General features: G+C 38.8%; 2 protein-coding genes across 2 annotated transcripts in view; one reads left to right on the forward strand and one right to left on the reverse strand.

Annotated features, from left to right (window-relative positions):
• The window catches only part of NT5E (5'-nucleotidase ecto), an 87869-nt gene extending 82471 nt beyond the window's left edge, over positions 1–5398 (forward strand). The window contains exons 8-9 of the mRNA XM_043999658.1: positions 577–777; positions 4336–5398. Of these exons, the coding sequence (XP_043855593.1) occupies positions 577–777; positions 4336–4499 (365 nt within the window). The 3' untranslated portion in view covers positions 4500–5398. The remainder of the gene's footprint in view (positions 1–576; positions 778–4335) is intronic.
• Positions 5399–17371: 11973 nt separating this feature from the next.
• Positions 17372–24295, reverse strand: part of SNX14 (sorting nexin 14) — a 116925-nt gene continuing 110001 nt past the window's right edge. The window contains 4 exon segments of the mRNA XM_044003041.1: positions 17372–17571; positions 19422–19478; positions 19768–19859; positions 21617–21712. Coding sequence (XP_043858976.1) covers positions 17533–17571; positions 19422–19478; positions 19768–19859; positions 21617–21712 — 284 coding nt within the window. The 3' untranslated portion in view covers positions 17372–17532.

Below are 24295 nucleotides of genomic sequence, written 5' to 3' on the forward strand. Positions count from 1 at the left end.
TCCTTCCTTTCCCCTACCCAAAGTCATTTCTTATTAGCAAGAATAAAGATAAAGAGGAGCAGTTCAGCAAAACTAAACAATACATCAACTATGTCTGAAGTATATGCATTGTTCCATACCCATAGTCCCACACCCTATCTCTACAATGAGGGGAGGGTGGTGAATTTTCTCTTCTTTTGCAGATAAGATTAGTCATTATATTTAATAGCATTAAGAATGAATAATAATCATATAATATGGAATTAGCAATTCCATTATAATAATAGCATTTGTTATTCCATTTACATTGTTAGTAGTCACTGGGTACATTGTTCTCCTGGTTGTTTACTTCATTCTGCTTTGGCTCATATTTCTTCCTATGTTTCTCTGAATTCTTTCTGTTTTGTTATTTTTTATTTCATGTACCACAATTTCTTTAGCCTTTCCCTTTTGTGTAACCCCAGTTATAACCTCACTTAGAATAGTTGTGTATTCTTCCCCGCCATCTTCCAGTGAGATTTCCATTCAAGACCTTGTCTAACTTGCTTTCTTCAGAGACCTGGATCCAGCAGTAACTTAAATACACGTCTTTCCTAGGAATCCATGTAGTATATGATCTGAAACAAAATCCTGGGAATAGAGTGATAAGTTTAGATGTTCTTTGTACCAAGTGCCGAGTGCCAACTTATGTGCCTCTCCAAATGGATGAAGTCTACAAAATTGTCCTCCCAAGCTTTCTCGCTGAAGGAGGGGATGGATTCCAAATGATTAAAGAAGAATCCTTGAAGCACGATTCTGGTAAGTCTAAGTACTATTTTATTCTCTGCACACCTCCATGCACTCATAGAGAACAGTACAGGACAGAAAAACCAAACCAGATCATTAGCCTACAGTGGAGCTAAACTTAGCTGATTGCTAAGTAGTCTTTAAGTCAAGAATGAAAAATCCACATGCAAAGCAATAGCTGATATTTCAAGTTTACCAAGTTCTTTAAATACATTCTTTTTTCATTTTAACTTCACAACAATCCTGTGAGGAATGTGTTATTATCTATGTTTCACAGAATCATAGATATAGAGCCAGAAAAGACCTAAGAAGCCATCTAGTCTCACCCCCTCATTTTAAAGGAAAACTGAGACTTAGAAAAATACTTCCTGAGCTCACCTAGCTAGTAAATGTTAGAGGTAAGATTTGAACCCAGGCCTTTCTGACTCAAATTCCAATACTATTTCCTCTATTGCATACTTGCCTCTGATATGCCAGGTTTTCCTTTCTGAGTAATCTCACCTTGTATTTTAGCATGAATAGGTTATGTCAGGTGGCAAGATGATGTAAAAAAGAATGAAAGAACTTGAGAATCAATCCATCAACAGACATCTGCTAAGCATTTACTATGTACCAGACACTGTTCTAAGCACTAGGAATACAAATTGAAAAGTAATAGTTTCTGCCCCAAGCAGCTTACATTCTAACAGAAGAAAAACCTGTAGTAAAATATACCAAATATATATATACAAAATGAATTCTAGAAGACAGTACTGAGAGGGCACTAACAGGTGAGGGAATTAACAAAGATAGTAGAAGGTAGCACTTGAATTGAATATTAAAGAAAGTCAGGGATTTTAGGCAGGTAGATAGTGCATTGGATAGAGGGCTGGACTTGTAGTCACATTCAGCCTCAGACACTTACTACAGGTTTAATCTTGGTCAAATCACTTAATCTCTTTTTGCCTCAGTTTTCCCATTTGCAAAATGGAGATAAAATGGGGAGGTTTTTTTTTTCTTTTTTTAAATGGGGCTAATAATGCACCTAACAGGGTTGTTTTGAGGGTCAAATGAGATAATAATCATAAAATGCTTAGCACAGTGTATGGCACATAGTAAGCATTATATAAATGTTAGCTTTAAAAAAAATAGAGGGCAGAACTAGGAGTCAGGATGCATTAAAATCTGGGCTCAGATACTTACTAGCTACGGGTCCCTTGGTAAGTCATTTAACCTCTGTCTGACTCAATTTTTTCATCTGTAAAATGGACATAACAATAGTACCAATGTGCTATAAGGGCTAAAATTCTAGCTAGTCTGTCTAAAATATCTAATGAGTGGTTGCCAATAAATTATAAGCTTTAGCAAGAGTTTAGACTTTTAAGCATTTGTTAAGGAGAATAAGAATTTGATGAAGAGAAAGAAAGAGGCCTAGATTCAGCTGTCTGTCTCAGGGAGCCAATGTCTCCAGCTCCTCTCCCCGACTGAGGTACTCCAGAAAGAGAGCGAGAGAGCAAGCCCTCACCTCTTTTATAGACAGTACCCATGAGCAAACATCACTTCCTGATGCCAAGGAAAACTGCATGGCTTACCCTCAGATGCCTTCTCCTCATGGCAGAGCTTTCCTACAGTAACTCTCCAGCAGGTGGCGTCACTCCAATCGTTACAGTGCCAGGATTGTTGTGAGGAGAAAATGAGATATTTGTAAAGCACTCTGCAAACCTTAAAGCACTACATAACAATGATGGTGGTGGTAGTGCTCAGCACAAGATAACAGACATATAGAGACACATGCTCAGAACTTACTGTCCCTCCTCTTCCTTATCTCATTGCACACTTCACTTCAGCTGTTGCTTCTGAGAACCAGAGGAAAAGGAAGACAAGGGCCATTTGAACTAAAATTTGGGTTCAAAGAAAGGAGCAGAAGGAAAAAGGAGCTGAATGTCAGTGGTTATTCCACCATGGGAAAGCTGGTGGTGTGTGCCCAAGGGAGGAAGAGGTGAGGGGGAGAACAACAAGTTGTGTGATGTTTAAAATTTAAATGTGTGGTCGCCTTAAATTAGAAGCTTTATCACCAGTCTTTGGGCATTAAGCATTTATTAAAGCATACTAGGTATTAGTAAAAAGGAAAACACGTGGAGTTCAGAAAGTTAAGAAAAGGCCTAGCTAGCCTATAGTTGCAGCCTGATCTGGTTCTTCCTCAAGTCCTCCACCATGAGCCTGTTTCAATCACGAACTCCCCTCAAACTGAGTATGGAAGCTTTTTATAGGTCCGGAGGAGAGGCGGTCCTTACACACTGCTTCAAGTTGATTGAAGGTGGTCTCAAGTTGATGTCTTGCAGTCCACAGCCTCTGAGAATACACTCTACTCAGGGCTGGCCACATGTGGTTTCAATTTAATCAACCTTAACTAGGTTCACAGTCTCTGAGTCTCACCCAATTCAATCAATTCCAAATCAATCTTCAGGTGGGGCTCCTGGGCATCTGCCAAGTCCTATTATTTTATCACACTTGAAAGGAAAAAGGAACATGAAATCTAAGCCCTGTAAGTCCTGTTCCACTGATAGTGGAAAGTTTTTCTTGCCTCTCTCCCTCCAGCACCCCTGGTGTTTCTGCTCAGCCCCAAATCTTCCAAGCCTAGGCTAAGGGGTAGTGGGAATTCTATGGATGACAATTTCAAGGCAGAGAGAACATTCAAAAAGTTGGCTGAAGGCACCAGAGTCAAGATAAACATACCAAGTTTCAGTTTACCACACCACTGTTACCCCATCTCTGGTTTGCTCTGTGTTTCTCTGCCTTGAGCACATATTTCCCTTTCCACAGGCAAAGTGTTGAGACAGTGCGCCATAGTGTATAGAGGACTAGCTTTAAGGTCAGGAAGACAAGGTTCAAGTCTTGTCTCTCACACACACGCTATCTCTGTGACCACAGAAAGGTCACTTAACCTCCCAGTGACCCAAACAACTTTCTAAGACTGGAATTTTTCAGGGGAGTTGCTGATCTACATTGCTGGATAGAGTTTCCATGCTGGGAATTTCCTACACTGATGTAATCCCAGGTCAGGGATATCCAGTGACAACACATTCCTCATATTTAAACTATAGACTTTCCCAAGAATAATTCTACTGTGGGCACTACAATTATTCATATTTATTTGCAGTCAAACTGCATTGCTTCCCACCTACCCCCCTTCTCCTTTGGAAAGCCAAACTCCCATATTCTGTCTTCCCGGCTTCATTTTATAGATTAACTCATGAACGCATGAAAGGGTCAAGCAAGAGAAGTCCCCTCTCTCCTTGTGACCCATTTAACCTTAGCCTGGTTATTTACTGCTCCTATCCCTGCAAGAAGGAGGAAAGAGACAATGATGGTTAAAAAAAAAAGTCTCCTCCACTTCTGTCTGTTCTTGAAACTCATCTCAGGTGGACAAACTTTCCTTGGTAGCTCAATCACAAAAAGAAGAATTGTAAAACTGATCTAATTTTCCACTATTTTTAAGGTTATGGAAATCTTTCTTCGATGTCTGCCTAAATTCCTTTCCTCCCTTGATCTGTTTGTTGCCTGTCATTTTTTTCTGTGTGTGTTTTCTAGGTGACCAAGATATCAATGTCGTTTCTGAATACATCAACAAAATGAAAGTGGTTTATCCAGCAGTTGAAGGCCGGATCAAATTTTCTTCAGGCATTCATCTTCAAGCAAACCTCTTCATCATCTCCCTCACATTTTTGGCACTGAATTTGGTTCTTTACCAATAACTGAGTTTTTTTCATGAAATTTATAGGAGTAGGAAAAACACAAAACAGATTGCTCTGCAAGTGTTTTTAAAAAATTTTTTTGGACAATGGTTAAGGTTCTGATTTGTGCTCAGTTACCTACCATTATGAAAGCACAATTCAGCTTCATAGGTCTGCTTGAAGCTAATGCTTCCTGAATATTGTAACAACTCATTAACTCGGGATGGGGATGGGAGGGAGGACTGGTGAGCTATGGATGAGCAAGAATAACACAAGAAAATAAGTGTCCCACACTGTTACTAAACTTTTTAGCTTTTATGCCTTGGGATTCAATGAATAACAAATAGCAAGAAATACTAAGTTGGTACAACTTCCCAAGTAGTTTAAAAAAAAATACACATATTTTAAGTTGCGTTCTCCTTTTCTATACCCAAGCCAGGATGTCACTTCCAGAAGTACAGATAATTTCATTGAGATGCTTGGCTGTCTTCTTTCATTATCAATGTCAGTTAGTTAGTCTATCTAGGACACTGAAAGGATTATTTCTGAGCCATATCTATTCAATGCCCTTAGTGCTCAAAGGAGGTGTTGGATATCTTGTCCAATTAATATGATGCAAGTTCCAGGGTAATACTTTCCCTTTTTTTTAAGGCTTTGAATTGGAGTGGTTGTGTGGTATAGTGAATAAACTTGGAGTCAGGAAGAATTGTCTTTCAAGTCCTGTCACTGACATACTTAGCTGTGTAACCAGGGACAAGTCATTTAACTTCCCAGTGCCCTGGACAGCTTCCTAAGATTTTAACATACAAATGAATTTCTAATCTGCTTTGGTAGAGGGAATTTTCAGACCAGGATTTCCAAGTGTGAAAAAGGTCAGACCTTTAAAAAAAATAAAGACTTTTTATTACATTTCATTTGGATATATATGTGTGTATATATATATATGTATATGACTAAGCAATTGCACATGATTAATGAAGAATATATATTTCAGGTTGGCTTAAAAACAGGCCTGCAGGGGGCCGCTAGGTGGCACAGTGGATAAAGCACTGGCCCTGGATTCAGGAGGACCTGAGTTCAAATCCAGTCTCAGACACTTGACACTTACTAGTTGTGTGACCCTGGGCAAGTCACTTAACCCCCATTGCCCTGAGGGAAAGAAAAAATAGGCCTGCACGCATTCTCAATGAACATATGCCAAGTTCTTAAAGAGAGAATCATACTTATGACAAGTTTTTGGCATCCTTCTGATACATCAGGTTTGCCCCAGTTGCTTTTCTCAGTCGGGTGAATTTTATGAACTAAATATGTGGAAACGTACCTATCTGGCTCGTCTGGCTCCTTTTATCATGGAGCTAGTTGCCTAGCTCTCTCTTTTGGCAAACTGCATAAAATGTAAGACACAAAAAGAAGCTACTTCAGGGAGAAATGGGGTAAAAAAGGAAAAGCTAGGGGCAGCTAGGTGGCACAGTGAATAAAGCACCGGCCCTGAATTCAGGAGGACCTGAGATCAAATCAGGCTTCAGACACTTGACACTTACTATCTGTGTGGCCCTAGGCAAGTCACTTAATCCTCATTGCCCCTCAAAAAAAAAAGAAAAGAAAAAACAAAGAAAAGATAAATCATTGAGGATAGATCCACTGCATAGAGTAAAGTATGTCCCCAGAGGTTAAGTATTTGCTGAATGATGCTGCTTACCTATAAACAGAAGCCAATGGTTTTCTAGTCTTTCAATTACCCAGTTCCACATATGGGTACAATAAGATGTCTCAGAGGAGTTTCCTAGCAAGACTGATTCTGGATTATCCAAACAGAGGAGAGAATTTGTCCTGTACCCTTAATTCTCTAAGGAAGAAAGTTCTATCACCAACCACAGAAGAACATTGTACACTGTAACATCAACATTGAGTGTTGATCTACTGTGATGGACTATATTCTTCTCACCAATGCAATGGCACAGAAGAGTTCCAGGGAACTCGTGATGGAAGAGGATCTCCAAATCCAGGGGGAAAAAAAAAGAACTTCGGAGTATAGATGCTAAATGAACCATATTATTTCTTTTGTTTTTGATGCTGTTGTTTTTTTTCTATTTTGAGGTTTTCCATCATTGCTCTGATTTTTTTTTCTCTTATAACATGACTAATGCAGAAATAGGATTAATGTTATTATGTGTGTGTGTATATATATATATAAAACCTATATCAGATTACCTGCTGTCTAGGGGAGGGGAGAGGGAGGGGAGGGAAGGAGAAAAATCTGAAATTGTAAAGCTTGTATAAACAAAGGTTGAGAACTATCTTTACATGTAACGGAAAAAAATAAAATACTTTATTAATTTTTAAAAAAGAGAGAGAGAAAGGGGATTTTATTGGAGGAGGAGGAAGTGAGTACATAAGGTGAAAAGATTTTAATCATGAAGAAAGAGGTGGGGGGGAATCAGGTATCCTATGAACCTCACTTTCATCTGACCTAGACAAAGGTCAATGTGTATTTGTTCCAAGAATTTTGTTTTAATTTTTTTTGAAAATTGTTCAGTGAAGGGGAGGGCAGGGAGAGGGAGAGGTAATAAAAATTAATTTTAAAAAAGAAAGAATGGGGCAGCTAGGTGGCACAGTGGATAGAGCACCGGCCCTGGAGTCAGGAGGATCTGAGTTCAAATCTGGCCTCAGACATTTGACACTTACTAGCTGTGTGACCTTGGGCAAGTCACTTAACCCCAACTGCCTCACCAAAAAAAAAAAAAAAGAAAGAAACTGGGCCATGGTCCAAGAAGACCTGGGTTCAGGCCCTGACTTGAACCCATCCTGTCTGTATAATCCTGAGCTAGTCACTAAACCACTCAAATACCTTATGCAACTCTATAAATCACAAGTTATAAAACAGTCATTAATCTACATTAGTAGAGCGTTTTCTCTCTATGCTAATAAACTGACATGTCTAGACCAAACGAACTTTAGGAAGATATAATAAATACAGATAATGAGGATGACCTTTATTTATGTTTTTGCTTGTCAACTGTTATGGGCCCAGGCCACCCCAGAAGAAGTTTTCTGGGGTACATCAAAGAACCTTCTCCTTGAGAAACTAAACCAAAAGACAGACACACCTAAAGAGATAAGTGGAACCAGATCAGGACTGAGCTAGCTCCAGGACCACCACCCTTCATTCCAGTCTCCCTCACCCCTGGGGAGATAAGATTGGGTGAGGCTGTTGCCTTTGTGGCAGGAGGAGGAGAGAGATGGCTTGAGAGATCCACAGCCACCCCTCACCAAATTCCCCCAGCCACCACCTGTGGGGGATGGTCCTCCATAAGGGAACTTTCCACAGTCAGATGATCGCCCCCATCAGTCCTCTATAAAAGTACCTGCCTGTCTCCTGCTCAGGGATATTGGTATCTCAGAGCCATGCTCTGTGCCATGCCTTCTCCCCATAAGAAGAAGTTCAAGGATTTCTCTCTTGGTTTCCCTTCCTGTGAGGAAAAACAATCCTCTTCTCAATAATTCTCAGAAACTCAGCAGTGATGTGACAAAGGCTCTTTTATTTCCTTCTCATGAAAAGAAGGGACCCTAGTGTGCAGCTAGTGGGTGCAAAGAAAGGGGGCTTGAAGGCCCTGTTTTAAACCCTAGTAATGGACCCTCCCCTTTTTCATCATTGGTCTGATTACTCAAGGGTTACGATCTACGCGCAAAAACTAGCTAATCGGAACAGTATTCCCATCCCTCTTCTTTATGTGGGCATAACTCAGGAGTGGACCTTATTTTCCTTATATGGACACAACTCAGGAGCAGACCTTATAGGGGCCAGGGCTCCTTGAACCATGTGATTTTGTTAGCCCTATCGGGGAGGAGGGGATCTGAAACCTTTGTCCTAAAAACAGGTCAGGAGGAGTATGATTGACTGTTATATCCCCATTGAGAGAAGACAACTACCCATTTTCTCACACTTCCCCAGCCCCTAAATAAACTATTATCTTATTCTATAGGATTTGTGTGCAAGAGGGTGTAATTCTTTAAAGATAAATTCCTAAGGACCCCAAACCCTCTACCCTATTTTCCCCACAACATCAACTCTTAGGGTAATTAGTTCAGGTGTCTTCTTTTATCTGTACTTCACGCTTCAAAGGCTACTCCTTACGTCTACAAATCTAGAACTTGATAGGCAACTCCATTTTCACCTTATCTAGGCCTTTCCCAATCTTAATATCTTTAAACTTATACCCTTCAGTCTTCATCTTTCCAGAATTAAGAGTACTAACTTTTCAGTTATCCTTATATAGATAACAGTGTCAACATAGGTAATGCTATTTTTGAAATATAAATTTCTTAAATGCAAAGATAACACCCCATCGTTATCTTTTTTTTTTAAGTAAAAGCTTACTCATTTGGACTAACTGGGATCCAAAAGCATTAAATAGTGAAAAATTCTGAGCTAGACATGATTTTTAGATAATGCTTTTCTGTTTCACATAGAAATAGTAACTGGACCTAAGCTGACAAAGTACTAGATTGCTTTCAAGAGATCCTTTAAAAATTTAACGAACGAAAATAATCTTATTTACCTGCTAATTGTGTGCCAATGGATGTATATGCACTTATTGAGAAAATTTTAAACAAAAATCTCCCTTTACTAGTTTGTTTAAGCCATTAAAAATTCAGCCAATAAAAGGACTTTGCTTTATGAATAAGGATACACTTCAGGACCAAAAAACACAAAGGCCAGTTCTCAAGATTTAAATCCCTTTTTAATAAAAGGGGAAGAAACCAGAGAAAGGCAGTGCCTGTGAAATTCGAGAAAGATTTTATTAAGTAGGAAAAAAAAAAAAGAAAAATTTACCATGCTGCATGGGTACTATCCAGCCCATACAGAACAAGACATCTAGTAACAGATTGTGGGGATTGATATACATTTTAAACAAAGGCAGGTAAGAAATTTTGAGGGAAAGGTGGGAAGTCAGTGGGTCCCATTCCCAAGGGGAGAGGAAGTAAGGAATTCAAGGGGTCAAGGATATGGCCTTTGATACACAAATCAGAAGGCATCTTTCCTGATAAGCAGTTCATAGTTCAAGACTTGATTAGGAGGGCAGCTAGGTGGCGCAGTGGATAGAGCACCGGCCCTGGACTCAGGAGTACCTGAGTTCAAATCCGGCCTCAGACACTTAACACTTACTAGCTGTGTGACCCTGGGCAAGTCACTTAATCCAATTGCCTCACTGAAAATAAATAAATAAATAAATAAATAAATGAATGAATGAATGAATGAATGAATGAATGAATGAATGAATGAATGAATGAATAAATGAATAAATAAATAAATAAATAAATAAATAAAAAAGACTTGATTAGGAGATATCTTAATAAGATCTCTGAAAAAAACCAGAATAATTCTGAGAGCCCCATAACCAAAGTTAGGGGAGTTGCTGAAGAAAAGGTTATTTCCAAAAAAAACCATAAACAGGATATGTTCATAGTCTCATAACCTGCAGTAAGTCTTTGAAGATAGAAATCTCTCTTGAAGGTCCATAAACCACCACCACCAAATGGCTCCGGATCTGCTTCAATGCTTATATGAGTGTAATTGACTTCAGTTACCCATTTTTTGCATGTCCAGCTAGGTTTACTCTTGGTCACTGCAAAGGATTGTCAAGTAATTAATCAATACACCCAGTCCTTATATAGTTCTCCTTTACCTAGATAATTCAGGAGCTCATGCAAGTCATGGTAGTTAGTGTACTAATTTACAAAAGCACTTATATGAGAGGAAAACGACCCCTGCTCAATTATTTCTCTGGAACTCAGCACGCAGTGATGTATCAAAGGCTCGTTTATTTCTTTCTTGAGAGAAAAAGCACCCCAGTGTACTGTTGGTGAGTGCAAAGAATGGGGGCTTGCAGTCCCCATTTTAACCCCTAGTCCCTAACACAAATAGACCCTCCCTTTTTTCATTACTGGTTGATTACTCAAGGGTTACAATCTACGGGCAAAAACTAGCTAAACGGAAGGCAGTATTCTTTTTTGTTTTGTTTTGTTTTTTTTAGTGAGGCAATTGGGGTTAAGTGACTTGCCCAGGGTCACACAGCTAGTAAATGTTATGTGTCTGAGGCCGGATTTGAACTCAGGTACTCCTGAGTCCAGGGCCGGTGCTCTATCCACTGCGCCACCTAGCTGCCCCTGGAAGGCAGTATTCTTAACCCTTATTTCCATAATTATTCTTTGGGTTCTTAGCCGATAGAGAAGGTGACACAGGGACATTTCTTCAATCTTCCCTTATATGGACACAACCCAAAAGAGGACCTCATAGAGACCAGCTCAGAGCTACTTGAACCATGTGATCTGTTTGCTGGAGGGGAAGGAGGGGGACTGAGACCTTTGTCCTCAAACAGGTAATTTGAATCCTATTATGTCTTTATTGAGAGGAGACCATTCTCTTTCCTCACATTGTACAAGTGCAAATTCTTGCTGAAAGAATCCAAATAAGATCTTGCCGTATGTGTTTGTTCTTGTTCCAGGCTTATGTAGCTTCTTTACAAACTTGGTATACAAAGTTCACCATATTATGCAATAAACAGATGAAATGAAAAGCAAGTGAATTCAACTCTAAATCTTGTTGAAAACTACCTTTACATGCAACTGGAAAATAAAATAAATTTTTGTTGCTAAGAAAAAAAAAAGAAAAGCAAGTGAATTCTTTATAAGAATACTCCAGAGGGATGTACTGGATGCTCAAAAACAACCTGAGAGTTTGTCCTGTGCCATGCATGAGGATAGTCATCCGTTCACCAAGTGGAAAGCAAACACACCCATTTTTTTCACCTCTTTTTCAATTGTCAGTGTGCCACCTCATGAATACATTTCTAAAGAAGGCATCCTCCAGTATCTTGGCAAAGAAAGGAACTAAAATGGAAAACCTGACTGCTTAAGCATGATCATAATACCCTTTTTTTTTAAGTAGTAGAAAGAATTCAAACATATAGTCAATCTTTATCTGTGCTAGGGGAAAGACTTGAATGAATTAATTTGGGAAAATCCCCCAACTTCCATTTGGCTAAGAATTCAGGAATTACAATACTGAGCAGTCTTAGAAAACTGTGCCAGTTGCTGGGATCTTAATACAAAATTCCACAGAAACAATATGATAGTTTTAGATTTCTGGAAAATAGCAGCAGACTAGCTAGGCATGTATCCAGGGTGTTGGGCAGAAACATATTAGCAAAGATACCAACAGCAGCAATAAACACAAGTAGGTAGCATAAAAAAGGTTCCTGGTTTTACTTTATTCATCACAAGGTGTTAATTACCTATACCCTCTTCCTCAAATACAAATTCAACACAATTCGATTTTTTTTTAAAGATATGTCTGGACATAGCCAATAAGGGAATTTCTTTTGCCTCGCTATGGATATTGGTTACAAGGGATTTTCTTTCCCCCAGTTTGTTTTTCCTCCCCAGTAGAGTGGAAGGAGGGAAAAGGGAGGGGGAAATGATGATTACATTTTAATTAAAAGGAAGAAAACAAGCATTTATTAGGTGCCTACTATGTTCCAAGCACTGTTAATGGATAACTTACAAGTCAGGATGCTAAGTTCTCTTACCCACATAAATCAGTACCCATAATGGGAACAGAAGGAGAGAGGCCATGAAGACCTTAGACTAAATGACAGGCTATAGAAATTTAGACTAGGAATGAAGATGATTTGAAACTAGCCATGGGAATCAAAAAGAGACATGTGCAGAAAAGGCCAAATCTGTCCCCAGATTCACCTTATGATGTATAACCCCCCAAAACGCACCTCCACAGAAAAAGGTACCCACCTTGGAGGTTAGCTTAGGACCCCAGGAACTCCAAATTAGGATAAACCTACCTCTGTACCTCCCAAAGGTGGAGATTATTATAATGAGACTGATAATCAATTTATCCATACTATAAATATAACTGTCTTTTCTTTCACTATTTGAAAGATACCTTTCCACTATTCTGGTTATCTCCCTGTGGTCACTCACAGTATTGCAATAAAACTTGGGAAACTGAGTCACTGAGTCTTGTAATTCTTTTGGGATGACTCATGATCAATTTGACCCTAATTCCATCCCACATCACTATGACATGCCCAACAACTGGGCATACAAACTCTGCTGGAAGAACTCCTACATGGAAACCCAGTGCCTTTCAAAAGAGTCCTTTACACCTTTGGGAAGTTCTAATTGTAAGGATATATTTCCTGACATCGAGCCTAAAATTGCCTCTTTGAAAATCACTCACTGCTCCTGGTTCTGCTACTTTAGGGATAAATGGAATAAATCTAATCTCTCCTACACAAGGTAGCTCTTCAAATACTTGACATGCACACCCAATTCCTTCATTTGCTTTTCATATGACATGTACTAAAAGTCGTTCACCAACTGGTTGCCTTCATCTGGATCCTCTCCAGCTTATCGAAATCCTTTTCAAATTAAGGTGTCCAGAACTGAACACAATACTCCAGATAAAGGTCAAGTGCAACAGAACTGTCCATTCCCTTTTCCTGGAAACTATGCCTCTCTTAATAGTAGACAAAAGTCAAATTAGTTTTAGCTGCCATCTGATACTACCAAGTTATATTGAACTTGCAGTTCACTAAAACCCGCAGATCACTTTCAGAACAATGGCTGTCTCCACTAGCTTGTCCAGTGAAATTGATTTCTTGTGCCCTTTAATGACTTTATTTGACCCAATCAAATATGATCTTATTAAAATTTAGCCCAATGCTCTACTATCAAGATCTTTTTGGACCCTGACTCTGTTGTCCAGTGTAGTAGTTATCCCCTGTGGCCAAACATTATATCATTTTTTGAGAATGCTATCTATGCCTTTATCTAGTCAGTGATAAAGATGTTAAACAACAATGGACCAAGAACAGATCCCTAGGGCAACTAAAAATCAAGAAAGGAAAAGTACTTCTCTTAGGTACTCCACTCCAGATACCTCAAGCCATAATGCCACTGAACATTTGACTATTCTTTGAGTCCAGTCATCCATCTAATTACATTAATGTCTAGTATCTCCTCCACAAGAATGATCTAATTTGCAAAAAAGCCTTTACTAAAAGGCTAAAAGGATATGCCAACCATATCTATAGCATTTTCTCATCTACTAGTTTAGTAATTCTATTTTTTTAAAAAAGAAAAATATATGAGATTAGCCTTATGTAATACATGCAGCTAGATGGTTCAGTGAGTAGCACTTCATCTGTTTGCCTCAGTTTCCTTAACCATAAAATGAGCCAGAGAAGGAAATGCAAACCACTCCAATATCTTTGCCAAGAAAACTACAAAAAGGTCATGAAGTATCAGACACAACTTAAATGAGTGAGTAATAATAAAATAAGTCCCACATAGACAACTTTTCAGGTTTAAGGAAACTCTTATTCTCACTCTTTTCCTCTCCATTAAGAATCTTCTCTCAGCTCTGGAGCCACCCACACATGGACTAAGATTCAGTCTTAGAAGAGCCTGGCGTCTGAATAGAGGGGTCACTTGTTCTCTTTAATGATTTTGCTTTTTTTGCTCCTCACTGTGGAGTCCTAGGAAAAATCACCTATACCTTAAAAACCTTAAGTTTGGTTGATGCCTATGGTCTTTCTGAAATGGGGTAGTAAAAAGGTATTCAATGTATAATGTAAGTCAAGTATAGGCCAGCTATTTATTTCCACCACACAAAGAAATGGTCACACACACACACACACACACACACACACACACACACACACACACACACACACACTGCAGGTAACCTTGAGCAATCTTTAAACAAATACAGACAGTTATTTGCAACTACCATCTGTAAAGAATTAATTGTTATTTGAGGTTTTTATGCCTCCGTGCGCACTGGTCTGGGGCTCCGAAAACTGCATGGTGCTCCACCCACTGGTTGTAGCTGTTGCCAGGGCTCTGGCACCTCACGTCATCACCACTTGCTGACGCCTACATGGGCCTGGCAAAATTATAATGATTGGAAGCCTAGTGAGGGCAGTCATGTGACTGTCAGAGTGGCTAGCCAATTGGTTGGGGGCTGTGTGGGGTTTTGGGGAACTGGGAGAAGTCACCATTCTAGCTGGAAGCTGGAAGGCAACAGGAGCGAGTCTGTGTATTCTCAGCTGATTCCTGGTAGGTGGTATTTTTTCAGGTTGTATAATTTCCCTTTACCCATTTTATTTCCTTTCCCTTGATCCTACTGATCCTGTTTGTGTGGGTTTTTTTTAAGTTCGTTCTTGTTAAAATAAAGCCTGTTCTGGTTTTGTTTGTTTTTGCAGGGCAATTGGGGTTAAGTGACTTGCCCAGGGTCACACAGCTAGTAAGTGTTAAGTGTCTGAGGTCGGATTTGAACTCAGGTCCTCCTGAGTCCAGGGCCAGTGCTCTATCCACTGTGCCACCTAGCTGCCCCAAGCCTGTTCTGTTTTGAGGGAGGCTGCCGGTCTCCTTCCTTGCCCCAATGGTTCGGTAAGCCGCTTAGCTAACACTCCCCAATTAAAAATTGGTCCCCACACATTATATTCTCTTGGGAGGCTGACATTTAAAGTAACAAAATGTTAAGTATTTTGTGGAACTGCTGAATTGGTATTTCACCTTCACCTCTAGGTCCGTATGTTCTAGCGAGCCAGATCAGAAGTTGGGTTCATACTCCAGTATGTGGTCATTTTTTTCCAAAGAGCATTAGAGTAGTAGCTGGAGCTCTTCCTGAAGTGCAGTTAGCACCAAGGAGGCATGAAGCTCCCAACCTCTCAGACTCACAAGATTGACCTCAAGGCTTGAAACAGTCATCTTAGGATGGCTACATTCAGGAATGAAACAAAATAGAAGAGACAACCCAAGACTCAATCAAGGGCTTGCCTAGAAATGACACGTCTTCTGTCATACTAACAGGCACCTTGTTATTATGTCTCTTGAACACCTTGTGGGACTTCCTGCAGAAGAAATGTTACATGCAAAAAGAAAAAAAAGAGGGGCAGCTAGGTGGCACAGTGGTTAAAGCACCGGCCCTGGATTCAGGAGGACCTGAGTTCAAATCTGACCTCAGACACTTGACACTTACTAGCTATGTGACCCTGGGCAAGTCACTTAACCCTCATTGCCCTGCAAAAAAAAAAAAAAAAGAAAAGAAAAAAGAGAAAGTAGAAACTGTTTCTCCTTTTTAATTGAAGTAGGAACCCACACCCCCACAGCAGTCACAAGGTAGAAAGGTCAAGGGATCACCCATATTATACTGTCTTCCCAAAGCATGCAAGTCCTTTAGCACTGAAGGACATGTGACCAGCAAGAAGCATCGGGGCAGCTCAACACATGTTCCGCAGGCACAGCAGGGGGTCCTGTTTATCTATCATTGCCCTCCTATGATCGGTTCCAGAATTCTCCTAGGAGTCTCCTCAAGCTCACTGGTTTACAATTGACAGACTAGGTTGTCTTCCCCTTTTCTGAAAAATGAGATATTTGCCCTTCTCCATTTTTACGGTTCCTTACCTGTCTGTATTCTATAATCTTTGAAATATCACCGGTGTGACTCTGTACTAACATCTTCTAGGTTGGTTCCCCCCATAATGGAAGAGGAAATTCATCTGCACCAGGTGAATCAACTGAAGGCAGTTAAGTGCTTTTTTATCTTTGGCATGAAGCCCTTGTTTTTGTTCTGTCCCTCCCAATTTTCCTCAGCAAAAAGAAGCAAAATGAGACTCAAAATGGAGCAACTCTTCCTTTTGTTTTTAGTTATTGTTCCTCCCACTGTATGTATCCCCTTTGATCCTCATTTTCCTTCCCAAATTGCCCCCCAAACCAAACCCTCTCTTTGTTGTCCTTGGCTTCCCTCCACAGCCTCAGCTCACTGAATTGTAGCACATCTGAAACTATTTTTACAGGACCTTCCAACACTGTGCCTGGGCCTTGCTTCTATCTTCTGCCCATTTTTCACACACAGAAGTGTAGAAGTAATACAGGCTTAGGATGCCACGGAGTCAAATGTTTCAAGGGAAGTCAGGCCAGGAAGAATGGGAAATGTTCAAAAAAGAAATTGTGAAGTCACCAAGGAAGAATTCCAGTGAGGAGGAAAAATGGTATTTGCCATTTCTCCTCACCTTTGCTTCCTGGAAAACCTAACTTCCTTCAAAACACAGTTTGGGAGCCACCTTGTAAGCAGGACCTTTTCTAGTCTCCTCAGTTATTCTCTCCATCTTGAATTCACTTTGCACGTTCTTTGTATTGAATTAATTGGGTACTTATCATATGCCCTGCTGAAGCAGCCTGTGGATCAATCAGTCTTCAGTGGGATCTGTACCTTCCAGAGCCCTAGACCTGTTCATCTACAATTTTCCTCTCTTTGTATGCTGTCTCCCCGCTGGAATGGAAGCTTCCCTGTCGACTGTCATGTCAAACAGGTATATTTTTATCTTCTACATTTGCTCCATAAAAATTGCAATGCCACTGAGGTAATGTGATCCAGTGCATTTGGAGCCAGCTTTTGAAGTCAGGAAAGACTTGGGTTCAAGTCCTATCTATGACAGATATTAGCTGTGAAAACCTAAGTAGGTCACTTTCTTTCTTGGTGTTCAGAGAAACTAAGACTCTGCAATGTAAAACAGTTGCCCATTTGCAATGGGAATAGGAATTTCTTAAACATAAGTTCCCTACACTGCTGATATCACAATTTTTTTTTTTTTTTAGGCAATGGGGGTTAAGTGACTTGCCCATGGTCACACAGCTAGTAAGTGTCAAGTGTCTGAGGCCAGATTTGAACTCAGGTACTCCTGAATCCTGGGCCAGTGCTTTAACCACTGCACCATCTAGCTGCCCCAATACCACAAATCTTAAACCAAAATGAAAACTGCAATACCAAAGAGAAGTATGATTTGGAGAAGATGAAATTTCATTTGTGTTAATCTTTATTAAAACAGAAAAGCAATATATTTTCAGACACTGAATTACATGATATTTACAAAAATATACAAGGGAAGAATAGAATGTATCATATCTCTTCTGTACTAGTGGTATGGCAGGTTTCAACTGTTTTTTGGGGGGTCCAGATCCCAGCTAGTTACATCCAGGGTGATGCAGAAGTAACTTCCTTTTGTACCTAGAGTAAAAGTAAACTCAATCAGCATAATATAGAGCAAAACAAGCATTTCCAAATCAAATTGTGTCAATAAAATACTAAACAATTCTTTTCATGAAATTGCCATGGTAAGATATGTAGGACTAATTAAAATGAGATAAATAAATATAGCAACTCCCACTCCTACTACTGACAAGAAATTTTTTCTAGCTTTGGTCTTCACCCATCTTCCAGATACACTCCTGATTCTCTGGGCTTCTCCACCAAGCTCCAGCAGCCCTCTCCCCCTGGAAAATACCTCTATCCCTGCAGCCTGCTCCTCTTATTGATTTCCTCCTGGAATCTCCATTTTAAAAGGGGGATGGAGAAAAATAGGAAAGGGAAAAAGAAATAAAGGAGAAAAAGGATGACTGAAGGAAGAGAAGGGAAGGAAGAGGAGGGAAGGAGGGAGGAAGGAAGGGAGGTTGGGAAGGATTCGTTAAGTGCCTAGAATGTGCTAGGCACTGTTCTAAGCCCTTTGCAAATAGTATCTCATTGATCTTCACAACAATTCTGAGAGATAAATACTATTAGGACTTCCATTTTATAAATGAAAAATCAGGCTGACAGAAGTTAGGTGACTTGCCCAAGATCACACAGCTTAGTGACTGAGGCAGAATTCTAACTCAGATCTTCCTGACTCCAGGCATATGATGCTCCATGCAATAGTGCTCTATGTACTATTTCACTGAGTGATCTCATCAGCTCCCACAGATTCAATTATCACCTCTATGTTGATGATTCTCAAATCTACTTATCCAGCCCTAATCCGTCTCCTCATTTCCATTCCCATTTCTAACTGTGCCTATTGGACCACCTCAAATTGGATGCCCCACAAACATCTTAAATTCAACGTGTCCAAAACCAAATTTATTATAATTCTCCCCAAACTGCTCCCCTTCCTAAATTCCCAATTACTGTTGAGGGGACCAGCATCTTCCCAGTCACCCAAACTTAGAACCATGGTATCATCCTCACTTCCTCATTCTCACTCATCCAACATATCCTGTATACTGTGGCTTGCTTCAAGGCTTAAGTCAAAAACCTCTTTCTAAAGGAGGCCTCTCCCACTTCCTCCTTGTTACTAGTGCCTTCCCATCTGAGATCATCTTCTATCTACTATCAAACTTGTATGTACTCATTCATTTCATTATATCCAACTTTAGAATGAGAGTTCCTCAAGGGCAGGGACTCTTTTCTCTTTGTACCTAGAATTTAGCACAAAATCTGGCCCAGTGTTTAATCAATGCTCGCTCAATTTCAATTCCCTATTTCCTATACTTCTGTGCTTTCAGGTCCACTGGTTCTCGAAAGCTGCTGACATTGGCAACCTCAAGAGATGCTTTTTTTTCTATCTAAGCAAATATATGCTGAACTATTACTTGAACCTGATCCTATGCTCACTTCCTTATAGCTAGTTTTCTAATACTGATGTTTATATTCCAATTCCATTCTAGAGAGCAAAGATACCCCATGTCTTTCTAATCTGTTTGAAAGAGGGGGAAGAACAAAGCTGAGGCAGCAAGAACTCAGTTACTTCCTAAACAAATTCTAGGTCATAGAAAAATAGATTTGAGGCTTGGAGAGATGGTAGAAGTTATTGAATGCACCCTCCTCATTTGATAGATGTCAGGAAACTGAGGCCCTGCGATGTTCAATGAGTTTACTTTAGCTCTATCTTCATATATGATGGATCAAGGAAATCAGGAAAGTCATTAATGACAAACATTATTTTTTAAAAGAACTGTGGCCAAAATCTCAACTACTGTGTTTCTAATAACAGCAAATCTTTTGAGGAAAAAAAAAGACAATAATGTTTTGCCATTTATTACCTTATTGAGTTCTGGAAAAAGCTCCTGTATCACAATGTCCAACAGAACATAAGTCAACTAATATGCCAAAAAAAATAAAAAGGAAAAATTTGTATTAAAAGGCAATATAGGTAAAGAAAGTTATAAAACTGCTCAATAACCCATTATTTCTCTTACAACCACTGTCTCCAAAGCAAACTATTTAAAAATCCATAGTTAATAGCATGCCTGACATCCAAGAATTTCTTGGTTTGGGGAAAGTCTAATATAAATAGTTATTCTTGTGCTCCATCCCTGGCCTCAGACAGGCAAAGGACTCCACTCCTTAAGACAATGTTTCAAAGATTCCACCTTTAATAGAAGGTACCTGTTTGTTGAGCACTGGCTGCTGGAGGCCATCAAACAGAAGTCTGATACCTTCATACTTAGCTTCATCACCAATGCATTTACCTATAAGATCTAAAGAAAGAAACAAATTTTATTTTTAAAAGATTACTACAAAATACCTAAATCCTCAGCCTGTTTTCAGACATTTTGTCTCTGTCCATTTGTCTGTCTGTCTGTCTCTCTCTGGTTAACATCATGCATTGCCCTTTTAGCCTTTATATAAATATTTGTTGCTTTATGCTTTGTCAATATTTTTAAATGGCACTGCTGCCAGCTTTAGAGAGGTAAACATAACCTAAAATAACAGCTTGAATTCAAGTTATAAGGTCTATACAGAAGAGACATTATTTTCTCATTTATCTACTTAAGACACCTTAACTTTACACTGTCATGAATATATTTATCCAGGTTAATTTCTTCAGATAATCTCTGTATTCAACAATTAAATTCAACACACATTTAAATACCAGGAAATTAGGATAGAAAGAGATGAAAAAACAGACAGTACCTGCCCTCAAAGAGGTTATTAAATTCTACATACAAGGGATCACTAGTTTTAATCTGTCTAACCAACTTAAACAATCAATCAATTTATAATAAGCATTTGTTAAAGGATCCACAGTGTGGCCAGGCTCTCTGCTTGGTGCTGGGGATGTAGCTGTTTAGTTCTTTTCAGCCTTGTCTGACTCTTTATGACCGCTTTCTAGGGTTTTTTGGGAGGGCAAAGATACCAGAGTGTTTTGTGCCATTTACTTCTCCAGCTCATTTTACCCATGAGGAAACTGAGGCAAACAGGGTGAAGTGATTCACCCCAGGGTCACATAGCTAATAAGTGTCTGAGGCCAGATTTGAACTCAGGTCTACCTGACTCCAGGTCTGGTGGTCTATCCATTGTGCCACCTAGCTGCCAAGTGCTTGGGATACAAAGACAGAAATGAAATAGCTCCTGCTTTCAAGAAACTTCTATTGGGAGTAAGACAACATGTACACATATAAGGACACAGAACACATCTATAAAATAAATACAATGTAATTTGGGGAAATAGGTGGCAAATCAAGCTGAAAGCAAGACATTAAAGTAAAATAGAAATTCTAAGAGGTGGAGGTGAGGAAAGGGTACATTACAAGTATGGGGAACAGTCTGTGTAAACTCATGGAGAAGGAATATGAAAACTCATGTAGGTGAAAAAACAAAAAACTAGTTCAAATCAGCTATATGGTTATACACAAAATGTGTATGGGGGGGTTAATATAGTGATAACTAGCTTGATTACTATTTATTGATGAAATGTTTCTCAGAAACTATTTTTTGAAATGTTGAAAACTATCTTTATATCTAACTGGAAAATAATAAAATACTTTTGATTAAAAAAAACCCTAGGGGCAGCTAGGTGGCACAGTGGATAAAGTACTGGCCCTGGATTCAGGAGGGCTTGAGTTCAAATCAGCTCTCGGACACTTGACACTAACTGTGTGACCCTGGGCAAGTCACTTAACCCTCATTGCCCCTCCAAAAACAAAACAAAACAAAAACTATTTTTTGTCCTGTGTTCTTAGAAACTTTAAGATTTTGTAATCAGTTTATTTAATAATTTTACATGGGAAAAAAATGAGATTTTTTTCTTGTAGTCCTTTAATCTAACAATTTATATATAAAACAATGTGTAATTGTACACGTGTATCATACTTCTTAATTCTGTGAAATGAACATTTTATCCTGGAATTGGCTGTAATTTACTTTCTTTTGTCACTTAACTAGAATGTACCACTTCAGATGTTATAGAATAAAGGAGCACATATATCTTAATTATTTTCTATAAATCCTGCACCTGGAATGTAGTTCATCATTTCTTCAAAGGTCTGTTTTGCTCGTTTCTGCTTGTCTTGGAGAGAACGAGGTTCAGTGTTTTCACAGAACACAGCATCTGAAAGGACCAAACAGAAAGGTCTGTGGAAATTCTCAAATGGCCAAGACACCAACTTACATAAGGAAAAGAAGAAGTCATTCTCTTTATCCTAAACTTTATTAAAAGTTTAACCAATAAGTAGCAGTGCTTTCTGTCCTCATTCCTGTTCCTGGGATTCTCCCATCTGTCTACTCTAGCAAAAATAAAAAATTCTGTCCAGGCTGAGTAAGAATTATATCATGTAAGGAGAAAAATCTGAGAAGCATACAATCTTGATTGAGGACGATTAGTTAAAAATTGGGAGGGGTGGATATATGAAAAGTAAAGAGACCTAGAAATCTTTACAAAAAGACTTATCTAGAGGCAAATATGACAAAAAAGGGAAAGGATTGGATGTTGGATGAGATATGGGAAAGCTGGGACACTAATCCACTGTTGGTGGAGTTGTGAAAAGATCCAACCATTCTGGAGAACAATTTGGAACTATGCCCCAAAGGCTAGAGAACTGTGCATACCCTTTGATCCAGTAATACCATTGCTAAGTTTACATCCCAAAGACATCCCCAAAAGAAGAAAAAGACCTATTTGTACAAAAATATAGCAGTTCTTTTTGTGGTAGCTAAGAATTGGAAATCAAAGAAATGCCCATCAATTGGGAATGGCTAAACAAAGTGTGGTATATGATTGTGATGGAATATTATTGTGGTATAAGAAATGACAAGGAGGATGACTTCAGAAAGGTCTGGAAAGACATGTACGAAATGATGTATAGTGAAGTGAGCAGAACCAAGAAAACACACAGAGACAGCAATACTATTTGATGAAGAACTGTGAATGACTTAACTATTCTCAACAATACAACGATCTAAAACAATCCCAAAGGATTACTGATGAAACATACTATCCACTTCCATAGAAAGAACTGATATTGATAGAACAGACTGATGCATGCTATTTTTCACTATTTCCTTTTTTTTCCTTTTAATCGTTTTCTTATACAAAATGACAAGTATGGGTAATGTTTTACATAATCATACATGTATAACCCATATGTGATTATTTGTTGCCTCAGGGAGGGAGGAGGGTGGGAAAGAGGGATAAAAAATTGGAACCCAAAACTATAAATAAAAAATGTTTATTATTAGAAAAATAAATAAAATAAAAATTTTAAAAAGACCTATCTAAGGGGCAGCTAGGTGGTGCAGTAGATAGAGCACTGGCTCTGGAGTCAGGAGTACCTGAGTTCAAATCCGGTCTCATACACTTAACACTTACTAGCTGTGTGACCCTGGGCAAGTCACTTAACCCCAATTGCCTCACTTAAAAAAAAAAAAACAACCAAAAAAAAAAAAAAGACCTATCTACTTCCTGAATGTCTGTGAGTTTTTTGAGGTGTTCTTTTTTAAGATGACCAAAATCTTTTTTAAATGCTTATTTAATTTGTTTCTTTTTTTGTTTGTTTGGGGTTTTTTTGGTGAGGCAATTGGGGTTAAGTGACTTGCCCAGGGTCACACAGCTAGTGAGTGTCAAGCGTCTGAGGCCGGATTTGAACTTAGGTTCTCCTGACTCCAGGGTTGGTGCTCTATTCACTGCGCCACCTAGCTGCCCCTAATTTTTTTCTTTTTAAAACATTCATTTTTAAATTTTCAGTTTCAAATTCTCTCCCTCCCTTCAGCCACTCTCCCACCCATTAGAAAGGCAAGCAATATAATACCCATTATACATATATTTTAATAATTCCATATTCACTTATATTGCAAAAAAAATTTTAAGGCAAGAAAAAAATAAATAGGAAATAAAATAATTTCTTATACTACAATAGTATTCCATCACAATTATATGCCACTACTTGTTCCACTGTTCCCTAACTGTTGGGTATTCCCTCAATTTCTAGTTCTTTGATACTAAAAAAGAGCTGCTGTAACTATTTTTGCATATATGGGTAAATTTCCTTTTTCTTTGTTCTCCTGAGAATGTAGACATAGTACTGGTATTGTTGGGCAAAAGGGTATGCACAGTTTTATTTATAGTCCTTTGGGCAAAGTTCCAAATTGTTCTCCTAAATAGAGAACAGTCTACAAGTCTACCAATAGTGCATGCATTAGTGTATCTATTTTGCCACTTTCCCTTGAACATTTATAATTTTCCTTTTCTGTTGTGTTGGCCAATGTGTGAGGTAGTACCTCAGAGTTGTTTTCATTTGAGTTTCTCTAATAATTACTGATTAAGAAGTTACTCCCCCCACCCATGACTACTAAAATCTTTTGATTTCTTCTTTCTGAAAACTATCTACATATCCTGTGACCATTTGCAGTTGGGGAATGACTCTTTATTTTTACAAATTTGGCTCAATTCTTTATATATTTGAGAAAAAAGACCTTTATGAGAAAAACTTGCTATAACCTCCCCTCCCCCCCCTTGACCCAGCAATACCACTATTTGGTCTGTGTACCATAGAGATCAAACAAAGAGAAAAGTACGTATACACACAAAAGTATTTGGAATAATTAAAAATTGAGGGGATGACCATCACTTGGAGAATGGCTGAATAAGTAGTGGTATATGATTGTGATGGCATACTATTGTGTTATAAGAAATGAT

The sequence above is a fragment of the Dromiciops gliroides genome, chromosome 4, assembly GCF_019393635.1.
Source record: "Dromiciops gliroides isolate mDroGli1 chromosome 4, mDroGli1.pri, whole genome shotgun sequence".
In the NCBI taxonomy this organism is placed as follows: Eukaryota; Metazoa; Chordata; class Mammalia; order Microbiotheria; family Microbiotheriidae; genus Dromiciops; species Dromiciops gliroides.